Genomic DNA, 12,764 nt, shown 5'->3' on the forward strand with positions numbered 1-12,764 from the left:
CCAGGAGTCACACAGCAGCCTTTCTACCAGCGTGGAACACTTTTCAGAGCGGTGAGTGATTCATTATTCCTAAAGCCCCAGGGCTTCAGTACAGTGGAATGTGATGACCTCACTAACAGGCCCATTATTCATCAATGAGCCCTGACGCAGTCACAAACCATTCACAATCCTGCAGAGTTCATAACAAGAAATGTGTTTCAGAGACGAGCGTGAAGCAAAGTGGTTAAAGAATGTAGCTCATAAAAAAACACGGGCACACGTAGGGCATTACTACACATTAATTATGGAAGTAATCTGCATATCTTGTTAATCTACCAAGAAAATAAACACCTTCCAAGGTATCACCTAATTACAACTTTAAGTCTCAACATGCTGGGTGGCTCATCCTATAAAGGGCGCTGTTCTAGCGAATGGATAGGCCCCAAGGTCCAGTAGCAAATCCCTAGCATGCCACTGCCAGTAGCCTAGCCCAGGGTTAGGGAGGGCTCAACTGCACAGGTTCTGTACTGCATTGCTCTTTAGTCCCCTTAACTGGTTGATCAGCCACCCACAGTCTGCTTGCTAAAGCTGTACACAAAGTGTATTCATCCGACTCACATGTGTGCGAGCCTAGCGTGTCGGCTGCGATGTGAAAAGAAGCATCTGGAAATATCACCTGCGTTTGATTACTTTCTCAAAGGTCACTACATTCAGTCTGATCAACCTGCAATCTGTGCGGCCACGCTAGCTTTGTGACTTTCATGATGTCAACCTTTATTCAGATTTTTTGCTTTAGATTGTTTCTCTTTAGACAAGTTCAATACAGTTTCTGTGGGAAATACCTCTTAAGGATTTTTCATGGAATATGTTAAATCACTGGTGGCTGCTGAACTGCAAAGAGTTAGACAGATTTTTATCTTTAATTGATAATAATCCTGAACCTGACTTTGATTATTATAAACAAAGATTATGCAAGGTTAAAGAGTTTTCCAGTTTAAATAAAGATTGTAGTCATTAACAGTTATTTCCTTTTAACATGCTTGAATCTGTGATTGAAGTATTTATATAATCTGTGGTAGCATTTGTATTTAAAAATAAATATAAAATCATTTTCGCTCAGAGGAAGAGAGTGCAATATGAGTTCCTGTTTGAACTGATCTCCAATCTGCTGCAGTATAATGGAATGTTCCAACGTTGCATAGATTTGTGAAAATGAATAAGCTGCTGTGGATCAGGAACATTATAACTTCAAAGGCAAGTTCAGTGAGTTCAGACTTCCACATAGGTCCTTCACTTGTCACTGGCGAGTACAGTATGACTCTGAGGAGCTGTTGTTGGAATGATTTACGTGATCACAATGTCCATTAGCAAATAGTACACTGATACCACTTGGTGTGGACTTAATGTCCTTATTTAATTGCCAGTTAGTATTTCTTGGAGACCCCATAGATCAATGTACCTACCATTTATTTTTAATGTTATTTTATAGAAGTGAACACTAGAGGGCAGCCCTGTTTTTCTTTTTTTGGCTTAACATTTAAGGGACATTAACATTTTCCCTTCAGTAATTTTGTTAAACTTGAGATTTCTCTTTTATTATATTTTAACACAATTTTATTTACTCCACAGTCAGGAATCTCCTGCTGAGCCTGTCCCAACACTGTAATATCCTCAGTCACTTGGTGAAGACTGGCACACTCACACTTTGAAATGTGTACCAGCCAACCACTGCTTCTTTTTTGATTGCAGTCCATCAGTTTAGTTACACCGCCACTGCACCAGAGGACTGCAGCAGGCCACCAACATCTGGTTGACCAGAGTAGTCACTATAACACAATGAGGACGGGACCTCCCTGCTAAATTATACTGTCCCACACCTGGACAATGCTATAAGCTACTGGATTGTTGGCTTCCAGTGGCCACTTAACTGGATAGACCACAGGAGAGCCCAAGTGTCTTGGAAGGAGGCAACAGAGTATAGAACTGAGCTATCAGTGCCTTTCAACTCCAGGCAGTTTCTATGTCTTTCAGTGTTCACCCTCCAGTTGTACATAGATAATGCTATAAAAAGCTGCCCTAGAATGCTGTTCACTACTATGCAGCTTCAGATCAACGCTAATCACTGCATGCTGATTCTGAGTGATCACGTTCCATGTTGCAACATTTCTTACCTTCCAGGAGGGGCGTCTTTCAGTATGACAATACCCCTATGCACAGAGCATGTGCAGACACAGAATTATTAGACAAGCATGAGATATGCTATATCCTTCTCAGTCACCAGGGGGATATTTCACAACGCAGGATTCCTGAGTTAATTGTACTGAACAAAAGCAGCTCTTTCCACTTCGGTCCATGTTCTAGGTTCAGGAGGGTTCTGGGTTTTACTCAGTGCAATAATTGAGCTAACTAAGTAATCCTGCTTTGTGAAACAGAGCCCAGGATTGAATCAAGCTGAGTGTTTAAGGGAGATCTGGGAAGAGAATCAGGCAGAGCATTTCCCCATCCATCAACACAGCATGATTGGACTTTCTAGTGGAATGTGCTGTAACCCTTCTGCGGAAAACACTGATAAATTCTGTGTCATGGCAGATATAAGTGGGTATAGTGGCATATGGTGACCAATGACCCTATGAAGTGACTTCATATTGGAGTTTCCACCTTGTAGACCACTACCTGTGTATACACTGTATTTTAGCCACATAAAATGCGCTTAATTATTCCAGTGTTTTTATATCATCACATTGATGTATTTTTAAGGTTAGCAGTCCAGAAGATATGCTTCATCTTCATCAGTCTATGGACAATTAAATGACAAAGTTGCATCAACAGCTGTGAAATGTAATATCTTCCCAATAAACAGTGTGGAGACAATTGGGGGGAAGCAGGTTGCTGAACAGGCATTAAATACCAGGCCTAGAATATGTCAAAATGAAAATGAATGCTATTCTCAATAGATTTTATCTTTTAAAAACCACTCCTCACAGTCTCAGAAATATCTTTTAGGTTTGTAACTATTAAAGACCCATGCCCAGAACACAATGAGGAAAGGGCATGACCTTTGATTGACCTTGGATTGGGTCAGTCAAACTATCCTCTGTGACAAAGTAGTACCTTTCATCCTTAGAAGGAAAAACCAAGGTTTATCTTTAAAGACACTCCACCCTTAATGTTTTCCAACCAAAGTGTATGTGCTTCATATACTAGCCTATAATTAGGTATTAGGCATGTAACACATTCAGCATAATTTATTAAGACAAATGGACTACATCAGGAATATACACCCCCCCCCCCCCCCCCCCCCCCCCAAAAGGTGAAAAGCGGTGCTCTGAATTGGAATCAACGTTTACAGTACGTCTTTTCTCTTATGCACATTCAGCAGCACTTTATCCCCCAACCACAAATATTTTAGGATCAAGACAAGACATTCCAGCACACTTCGATCAAGCTATGTGCCCCCAGTGATAACCGTCAGGCTTGGAAGGACGCAGCTGATGTAAGGACAGTAGCTCAGATATGCAATAGGGCTATATAAAATATAATATATAAGACTGTCAAATTGATGAACACTACTAAAATGTAACGCTACAAATATAAGCGGAGATCATTTTTGTTTTAAAAATATTATGGTGTGTTGCAGGAGAGTAATATTTATTTTAACCGATCTACAAAAGTGCTTGATAACGAAACGCCTTCTGTTGACAGATCTGATTTATTTTGACTATCTAAAAAGTCTTCTGCTGATATTATCTTTTAGGCTTACACGTTCATATGTGATGAATTTTACACGACTGTTACTTATTGAGTTTCAGACATAACTTCAGACAAGTTATTTATTCTTTGTTATATTACGAAACGAAAGTGGAACACGTTCCATAGATATGAATAATTCATGAGGGGCTGCTGACACCACCGCAGGAAAGTTGAGTTTACAAACTTCAGTTTGAAGTGCGCACAGCTCGCTGTCAACAAGTCAGAGGGACGCATCAACTCAAAGGGAAAAAGAAATGTACTCATGTTTCCCATACAGGGACACATTTATATGTTTTCTAGCCTTTTAAACTTTTTATTCATTCGCATAAACTGAAGTACAGAGAGACAACACAACGCTAGCTTTGGCAAAAAAGCAAGCAACCCATCTTGGAAGGTTAAAGGAATCGACTTCTCTCTCAGCTCCTGTACCTTTATTTTTTTTAAACTCTATCTTAAGATCTTCGTGGAAAATGAGTAATCAAATGCAACCTTTACCTGGACATCAAGTGGTCCATGTCGCACAGGACCTTGATACAGATCTCGAGGCGCTGTTTAATTCGGTTATGAATCCAAAACCGAGTTCTTGGAGGAAAAAAATGCTTCCCGAATCATTTTTCAAGGAACCAGACTTGGGGACGCATTCTCGTCAATCAAGCACCGACTCTGGTAGCCATACTCCCAGACTTACTGTGCAACACGCGCGGTCACATTCCTCTCCTGCCTCGCTTCAGCTTGGAACCGGAGCCAACGCGACCCCAAACCAGGCTCACCACGCTCATCTGCGCCAGCAGTCATTCGATGTTGCCGATGAATTGCCCCTGCCTCCTGGATGGGAGATGGCGTTTACGTCCACGGGCCAGCGATACTTTCTCAAGTAAGTCTTATGCTTCATGGTTCAAATACCCGGTACAATACAATAAAATACAATAAAACACAAATATGCAATAGCCTACTTGTAATTAATTTAAAAAATCAACTCAAACTGTTTAGAAATGTCATTTAAAAATAAGAAACGAAGGGGACCAAATTCATCCAGTGGCTAGAGCCGTCCCTGAGTGTCATTGAATCAGGGTCCCATTCAGGTCAACCATCCAGAGCAGGTATGTCGACTTGTATTCTATGAGAATTGAGAAATAGCCTAAGCATCACCATACTATCTGCTTCAAGAATAGCAGGTAATCTTCCATTTGTTAGCCTCATTTGAAGACTGTGCTGGAAGTGAGAGCCTATGGAAAATAAAGTCGCTCAATCAGATCCCTCCTTACTGTGTTTATTCAACCAGCGTTTCGGCAAAAATGCCTTCGTCAGGTTGATTGCCAGTGAGCAAGCATAGCCCTTTATAGGACTAATTGAGAGTGAAATCTGAGAAAAAGTTTTTGTAAATGTGCAAATATTTACAAAATAATTTTACAAAAAATAAGACGTATTTGTAAATATTCATATGCAAAACAGTTGCTCAGAAGTGTTTTTTCCTGTAAGTTACGTGGGTACCCTGCATGACACCTAAGCTTTAATTAAATTCATTTAATTGATCGGCTCTGCTGTCACAATTATATGCTGTCACAATTATATGTCCATATATGTCCAGGGAACTTATCGTTGAATGTTTACCCAAAATGCATTTAAAGAACAGTGGCTGAGGTGGTAGTCTGCAAACAATGGCATAGGAAATTTTGGATAGTTCTGTCAAATTTAAGCCTATCTTGTCTCACAGAATTTGGATAGTCAGTAGGCTTATATCTTACGTAAGTATCATAGATGATGCTACATAATGAGAGGGCACACTGTTATCCTGGTTCTCTGGAAGCTTTGTGTTATTAGTGAAATTGTCATTAGTGGGGGTTCTGGGTAGTTAATTCGGCACTTGTTAAGGCACCAAGCTGTGGTGCATGGATGAGCCTCATCCAAAGAAAACAATTACTGCTTACAAGTCATGTCTTGAGAAATAAATAAGATTCTTATTTTGAGATTACTGAACTCTGAACTGTTTCTCTAACCCCAGCCCCCTTTTGATTAATGAAGAGCAAGGGCATAGATCAATCTAAGACAAATCATGGACATTTCAGACAATCAGAAGAAGCATAAATGTAGAAGTTCTCACTGATTCGCTGCTGTGCTTATAGAATTCTCATGGGTTATCGCAATGATTTCAGACAAATAAAAAGCATTGAAGAGAGAGCAAAACAAGAACATTGTAAGCGCTCATATTATCTTAGTGAGACAAATGAAGGGTTTTTTCACTGAAGCAGAATTAGAAAACTATGAGAAAACAGTAAAAATCTCACATTGGTGTTCGATGGAGCTCATTTTTGTTTTGGAAAAGTAAATGGCCCTTTTGAATGGCCTTGGATGTGCCAGGGCTGACTGTGGCCAGTAGCCCCATTGTCGTTTGTGTCGCCAAGGGTATGGGAGGGTTCAGTCGGATAGGGATCCGCATTCGTCGCAATCTAGCAACCCCTGCTGGACAGTCAGGCGTCCATGGACTGCATGCTAAACCTGCTTACAAAAGGACTTCCTCCGACTCTGTTGTACATGAGCTTAGCTATAGTCTGCGATGTGAAAAGAAGCAGGCGGTGACACCGCGTGTTTCAGAGGAGAACCGTGGGTGTCTACATTCTCCTGAATCGGCAGTGGGGTTTCACATGTACGCAGCTGCAGTTGCACATGATTGGCCATTCCAAAATGGGGTGGGAATTGGATATGCTCATGAATATGCCAAGCCCATTGGGCACCAGATTAATAAAAACAAATGTCATTAGTTACTTGTCAGACATTTTGTCGTTTATTAATGCCACAAAGGCAGCAGGAGGCAGAGTGGATTTATGTCTTCCAGGAAGAGACTGGCCCAGCCAGCATTTGTCTGGGTTTGAGTTTGGAATGACCACAGCCTGTCAGGCCAGGTTTCTTGTGCTTTGCTCTTCACTGCAGGAACTGCAGTCATGTTGGCTCCTGTTGAGATTCCAGGGTTGGCAACAAGACATAAAGCTGAATGCCCAGGCCCACCCTACCCCGCAATTAAACAGTCAGGAAAACAAAGTCTGCCAAATACTTTTCTTTCCTTTTTTAGCCTAAGCCAGTTTTTCCTAAGGTCTTCTCTTCCTGGAAGCCACTTGCAGAGATATTGGTACTGGGTTCATTTTTTGGAAGGTGCGGACAGTAAATCTGTTTTTGGCAGTAAATAGTTTCACTGCCCAGTTTTCATTTACATTACATCTCCTACGGCCCACACATAACCCCTGCCTCTCTCACAGTAGGCTGTTCACTGCCACGCTTTATTAATAGAACTTTAACTTTAGCAGTTTCATTTATGGTGAACATGTAATCCATTACAGGTCATGTAATGCACGTATTTTACTGGAGCCTGGGTGTACTTTGTGTTGGAGCAGTTTATTCATTTTAAATGATGAGCCCCAGGGAAAGGTTTTAGTTGGACATGCAGTACCAAGCACAAAGCTGGCTCAGGTCACCTTAAACAAGAGGCAGATTTATGAATGTCTGTTATGAATGTTCCTGTTGAGTAACTGTGTATGCATTTAAAGCTGAGCAGGGGTCAGTTTGGATCTCAGTGAGGGTGACTGTGTCTTGGATCTGCAGTGTATAGTTCTATAGATTTCAGGAAGCTGCTTTTCCCAGCTCTCCTGCCTCTGACATGCTCTGATACCTCTCTGCTCCACTCCATGATGCTTCCTGTCACCTGAGCCATTGAGTGGGATTTACTGCCATAAGACCATCAAGCTAACCCCTGCCACACCCAAATTCTTTTTTTTGGTTTACTATTTTGCTCAGCTGTAGATAAGAGCCTGTTATTAAGTTCCTTCGATTCGCAGAAGGTTGAGTGGAAGGTTTTGTTCTGGGTGACCTTTGGGGTTGAAAACAAAAGTGATTGATGCAATCACGGTTTATGAACAAGAAGGCCAGCTTCCAGGACAAAGCAAGCTGGAGACAGCGAGTTCTTCAGGAATCTGCCTCTTAACGTCTACCAGCCTGCTGGAGCGAGATCTGGGGTCGGCAGACCACAGGGGCAAGCTGTACAGCTGGATCGGTATTCCACAGGCCTGTTATGGACTAACTTTCTCTTTTCTGTTTGTGCCAGTTAAAAGGTACATTAGGTGTGTAAATTAGCTGTGTCCAGTGCAGTTTTATGAAAAAAACCTTATTAGCAGTTCAGTCCTTTACTTGTCATTTAACACATGCAGCTTTGTAGAACCTGGAATTAATTAGATTCTTTCTGACAAATATGTTGGTAGGAATTAACACTTTGTGGTGTGTAAGTGTTAAGTAGTATTAAGTAGCATTTATGTGTTCAGACAAGTTTTAGTTGCACGTGCCATGTACACACCAAGTCACTGGCCCATAAAAGTGAATTGGATTGCATTGGATTTTTTTCCCATAGAGTCACCCCTTGGTGCCTATTAATGAAACACTAGCAAAGGGAGCTGACTTAGCCAGTGTGAAATTCCTTTTTCGCTTGGTGGTGCTACTCAAGGTAGTATGTAATTAAGTACAGTGTAATGCCATGTAAAACCATGTGAAAGACTTTCAAAAGGCTTTTCGCCTCTTATCCCCTAGAACATTAAACAGGCTGAGAATGTACACTCTTTCTTGATTCTGGATTAAAGGCTTTTAAACTTCATTTATGTGGTACCTAGTTCACCACATGTCCCCTGTCTTTTGTGGTTAGTAACAACCAACCGCACTAGGGACCAGACTCTTGAGTTGTGTCCCATTTGCTATGTGGAATCAGTTATGCTTCATTTGGATCAGTTAACCGATCTGCTTTGTTTATTTTGTGGTTGTAGGTGTTTGGATTGATTTTGCACAGTACTAAAAACACATCAGCCATTTATCCTTTGGCCTAGTCTTACAAAAGTCATCGGACACCATCAATATTTGAGCTCTGGTGCAAACCCTATTCACTGCTTCTTGTCATAGATGTGGCATTACAATATGTCTGTTTTTTTACCTGGTTGATTGATATATTTTCTTGTGTCAAGGGGATGAAGTTTGCATGCAGTTTATCAAAGACATCTTCAATGGGATTTGTTCATAAGCTTTTGATTCAGTTGACTAAGGCAAACAACATCATAGGGTGTTTGGAACGGGGTGATTCACGTACAACAGCTGCATAAAGCCAGGCTCTGAATGTGACTTATGAGAGGACAATGCAGAATGCGGATGTTTACAGTTTGTGGTCTTCTTGGTCAAAGCTGTTATTTTATTCTGGCCTTCTTACAAAAGGATGGGATTAGTTGCCCAAAGGCAACTTAAAAGAAACTCTTTGAAGTCATTTGAAATTAACTTTGGAATAAGCCACCACCTCTGAAAATTCCACCGCTGGGGCCGGATGCAGTCACAGCGGCCCAAACTGTTTTTTTTTGTTATTTTTTTAACTGAGTGAGGTCTCTTCCATGTAGATGTTTTGAGTAAATATATGCATGTGTAAATATATTGTCACATAAATATACTTTATAATTGAATCTATGTTTAAAAAAAAAAGAGTTTAGGAGTGTTGATGTAATACATATCATAGAGAAAGCATACAGCAAGGAATACAATAAGGGAAAATACATAGAAGAAAATACCTGTGAGGGTTACAGTATAAGGTGATTGGTAGGTCAGTTTTTATGAAGGCTCAAATGAAACTTCATAAATATTTTTAATGCAAGTCAGCCGCTCATAAAAATAAAGAAAAGACATGAGATATTGTTGTTCTCTGAAGCTGAACTATCACAATTTGTACAGCACAGATTTAGCACTTTTATAAGTGCATGACAATGTGCGATGCTCAAACTGCAGTGGACCTGTTTCTTTAATGAAGACTGGTGTTATGGATGATGGAGTCTCCCTCCTGAAGGTTGTCATTCGAGGCCTGACTTGGCAGAACTGTCTGTAAATAATGCCTGGGCTCAGCGATCTGCTGCACACACCGCTACGCTTAGCTTATGGCAGAGGAAACATTAGGAGCTCCTGTCTCTTCTGTGTCAGCTCCAGCCCTCTGGGAGGATCGAGGGACTTCCCGTCTGACAGGTGACTCGGGAGCAAACCTGGGTCAAGTAATTATTTGAAATATTTGAACTTTTTAGACATCATAAAAGAGCCTGCAAATGGCTGTCAGTCGTAAAATGAGCAAAACTATTTCTTATGACCTTACGCTTCCAGCTAGCAATACATTGTCCTGAAAATTTTCAAGAATTTGCAAATGTTTTAGAAAATGTATGAATATCCAAAAGAGTTTGAATATTCCATGTGTTTCTGACCCAGGCCTGATTGTGAGGCACATGATAACCTGGCTGTGAGACTCTGCAGACTGGGTCCTGTACACAGCCCCCTCTTTTCGCCGATTGGGGCTCTTAAAGGGACAAGAGCATCTTTGTAGCTGAAGTATACTATCAGGCTCAGGGGCCTCACATGATGTAAATTATATGGAAGCAATTATATCTGAACTAAATGTCATGGCCATAGCCCAGGGGACTATGAGTAAAATCAGTAAAAGTTTTTGTGTGTGTGTGATTAACTGAGTTTACTAGTCATTTCTGGAGGGTAAGTTTCCTTTTTTTATACTTTGTCCCCTTTTTTACCTCAGTTTGGGATGATCAGTAATGCTCAGGCTGCAACACTCATCACAGCTTTCACCCTGTGTCATGTGTTGTCAGCCACCATTTCTTATCACGCCACATTTCCATGTCAGTCTTGCACAGATATGACACGGAGGAAGACACTTCATGTGCATCCGGTGCAGGGTGCTGGTGTGTGATGAGGCCCTGCCATCACACTAACTGAACCCCTCCCATCCTTGGGTGATTCTCGAGGTGACTGTGCATTGCCTGGTAGCTGTTGGTCACAGCTGGCATGGTTCAGATTTGACACCATACAGTTGGGCTTGTTCCTGCACTAGAACAGTGCCTTATCAGGATGAACCTCCCAGCAGCCCTGTGGGTTGAGTTTAAGTTTTAGCTCAAGGTTTAATTGATTCTGGATAATCAACCCCTTGATTAACCTGAGATTTGTAGTCAGGAGTTCCTAATTGTGCTGTTCAGCACGAGTTTGTGCAGTTCCTTTCATCACCGGCAGAGGTGTTCCACCAGTTGTCCAGCAGTCCAGCAGTGGTCTTAGACACAGCGTCACAATTTGTGCTGTATATTTCTTGTTAAAATAAGGGACACTGTACATCTGAGCTATGACAAATTGGTCTGGGCAACCCTATTTGGCTATTTGCTATCCTAGATGATGACCACACGGACTGATTCCTTAACCTCCAGTAATATGTAATATTTTACAAAGTATATTTCTCAGCTTTCACGTTGGATTTAGAATTAATAACAGGTGTTTGGCAGTCACTGTTGGCTCTAACTCTTGGGTCAGAAGTTCAGTATCTCAAGGACATACTTTGATTTGTCGCTAAGGACAGTGTGTTACGTTATCGCTGCAATTAAAGACTTCAGATCGGGTGGAATTTTGCCCCCTTTTGGGGTGTAAGTTAAGTGGGAGGACTGCGGGCCCAAAAACTGTGGGAGAGATGCTTGCGCTGGGAGGATGAGGAATGGGGTTTATAGTCACAAAGCCCTGTGTTTGTATGGAGCGCAACAAGGGCAACCGTGTCGCTGGAGCTGCCAGTCATCCGCACGACAGCTGAAGGCCAGATTCGGGGGTGCCCCTGCCAGGGCCTCCCCATACGCAGATATTCAATACATAGAAAGGGTTTGTTATTTATGGTCTCTGGGCAGTGGACAGCGCTGGCCAAGCCCTGTTTGACATCTGACCTTTTTCGGGCCACTTAAATGCACTTTTTATTGTATTATTTTTTAGCTCAGATTCAAATGTCTGTATTTATCAGCTGCAGAGGCCAAGTTGTTATTAAATGAAGACATGATAAAATGTTATCGCCAAAATGAGTAAAGCTTCAACTTGTTTTTTTTAGTTCTGGAATGCTGACCAGCTCAAATCTGACCGCAGATCTGTTTGCGTAATTTTGGTGGGCTGCAGAAGGCAGAGAATTGACGCTGTTTTTAAAAACGTTTAAATACAATTGCAGGTCTCCTGTCTCTTTTTGTCTGCTATCGCTCATAGAGAAGCTTTAGCACAGGACTGCCCAACCCTGTTTCTGGAGCTCTACCATACCATACTGTAGGTTTTCATTTGAACCCTGATTTGGCACACCTGACTCTACTAATTAGCAGCTCAACGAGATCTCTAGCTGTTGAATGAGGTGTGCATTGTTAGGGTAGGAGTGCAAACTACCGAATGTTAAATCTCCAGGAACAGGGTTGGGCTGCCCTACTTTAACAGATCAGACTTGGATGCAGCCCCGCTTCAAACTGCTGTCCTTAGGTTTATGAAAAGAGAGCTGGCACTTCCTGGATTCAAAGGAAGAGATTCTTTTGAGCGTTCAATCTTTGTGTTCTATGCCCCCAAGGTTACATCATGACAAGCTCGCATGTGCACCTGTTTGCTGTGATCTTTCTGAACCAAGACCTACTGTAGAGCTTGCAGGTGAATGCTAGGGAGAAGTAGTTAACCTCTGCATTTAGTTGTCTGGTCTTGTTACTTGTTACTTAATGATGGTAATGTCATCAAGTGAAGTCCTGTATGCTCTTAAAATGCTGTTGAGAAGGGAGGGTTTTTTCCTAAATTGAAATGTCATAGGTGGGCCTAAATGCTTTTTCAAGCCGCCTAAACCACCCATAGGAGAAATTGTGCAAAAACAACCCCTGTAGAATGATTAGAAATGGTCTGTGGATTAATGTCCCCTTACAATGTATAAATCCTTCATTATTGGCCCTCGATATTTTCCCCTAAATTCTGGCACTTACAATATGTACCCCTTAAATAAATATAAAAATTGTTCAAATTCTTTTGTCTTACTTTTCATTTTTATAGCCTACCTCTCAATGCATTGTGCTGCTATCTTGAAGACTAGAACTTTACATTCTAAATGTAGCTAAATAGAGGGAGATGACACGTCGAGTTGACGGTGGCAGTAAAGCTGGACCAATTGCAGTCTCTCACAGTCACCACGTAAGCCCTATTTTGAGCCA

The 12,764-nt window shown here is 41.5% G+C and overlaps 1 protein-coding gene across 3 annotated transcripts in view; it reads left to right on the forward strand.

The window, feature by feature from the left end:
- The first annotated feature begins 3,876 nt into the window (after positions 1-3,876).
- LOC118230668 (WW domain-containing transcription regulator protein 1-like) overlaps positions 3,877-12,764 on the forward strand; it is a 39,806-nt gene continuing 30,918 nt past the window's right edge. For 2 of the 3 annotated variants that reach the window (XM_035423882.1, XM_035423884.1), the window contains exon 1: positions 3,878-4,603. In XM_035423882.1, coding sequence (XP_035279773.1) covers positions 4,200-4,603 — 404 coding nt within the window. In that variant the 5' untranslated portion in view covers positions 3,878-4,199. Of the gene's footprint in view, positions 4,604-12,764 lie in introns of all 3 variants that reach the window. The other variant, XM_035423883.1, reaches the window with a different exon arrangement.

This window comes from Anguilla anguilla, chromosome 6, assembly GCF_013347855.1.
Source record: "Anguilla anguilla isolate fAngAng1 chromosome 6, fAngAng1.pri, whole genome shotgun sequence".
NCBI lineage: Eukaryota > Metazoa > Chordata > Actinopteri > Anguilliformes > Anguillidae > Anguilla > Anguilla anguilla.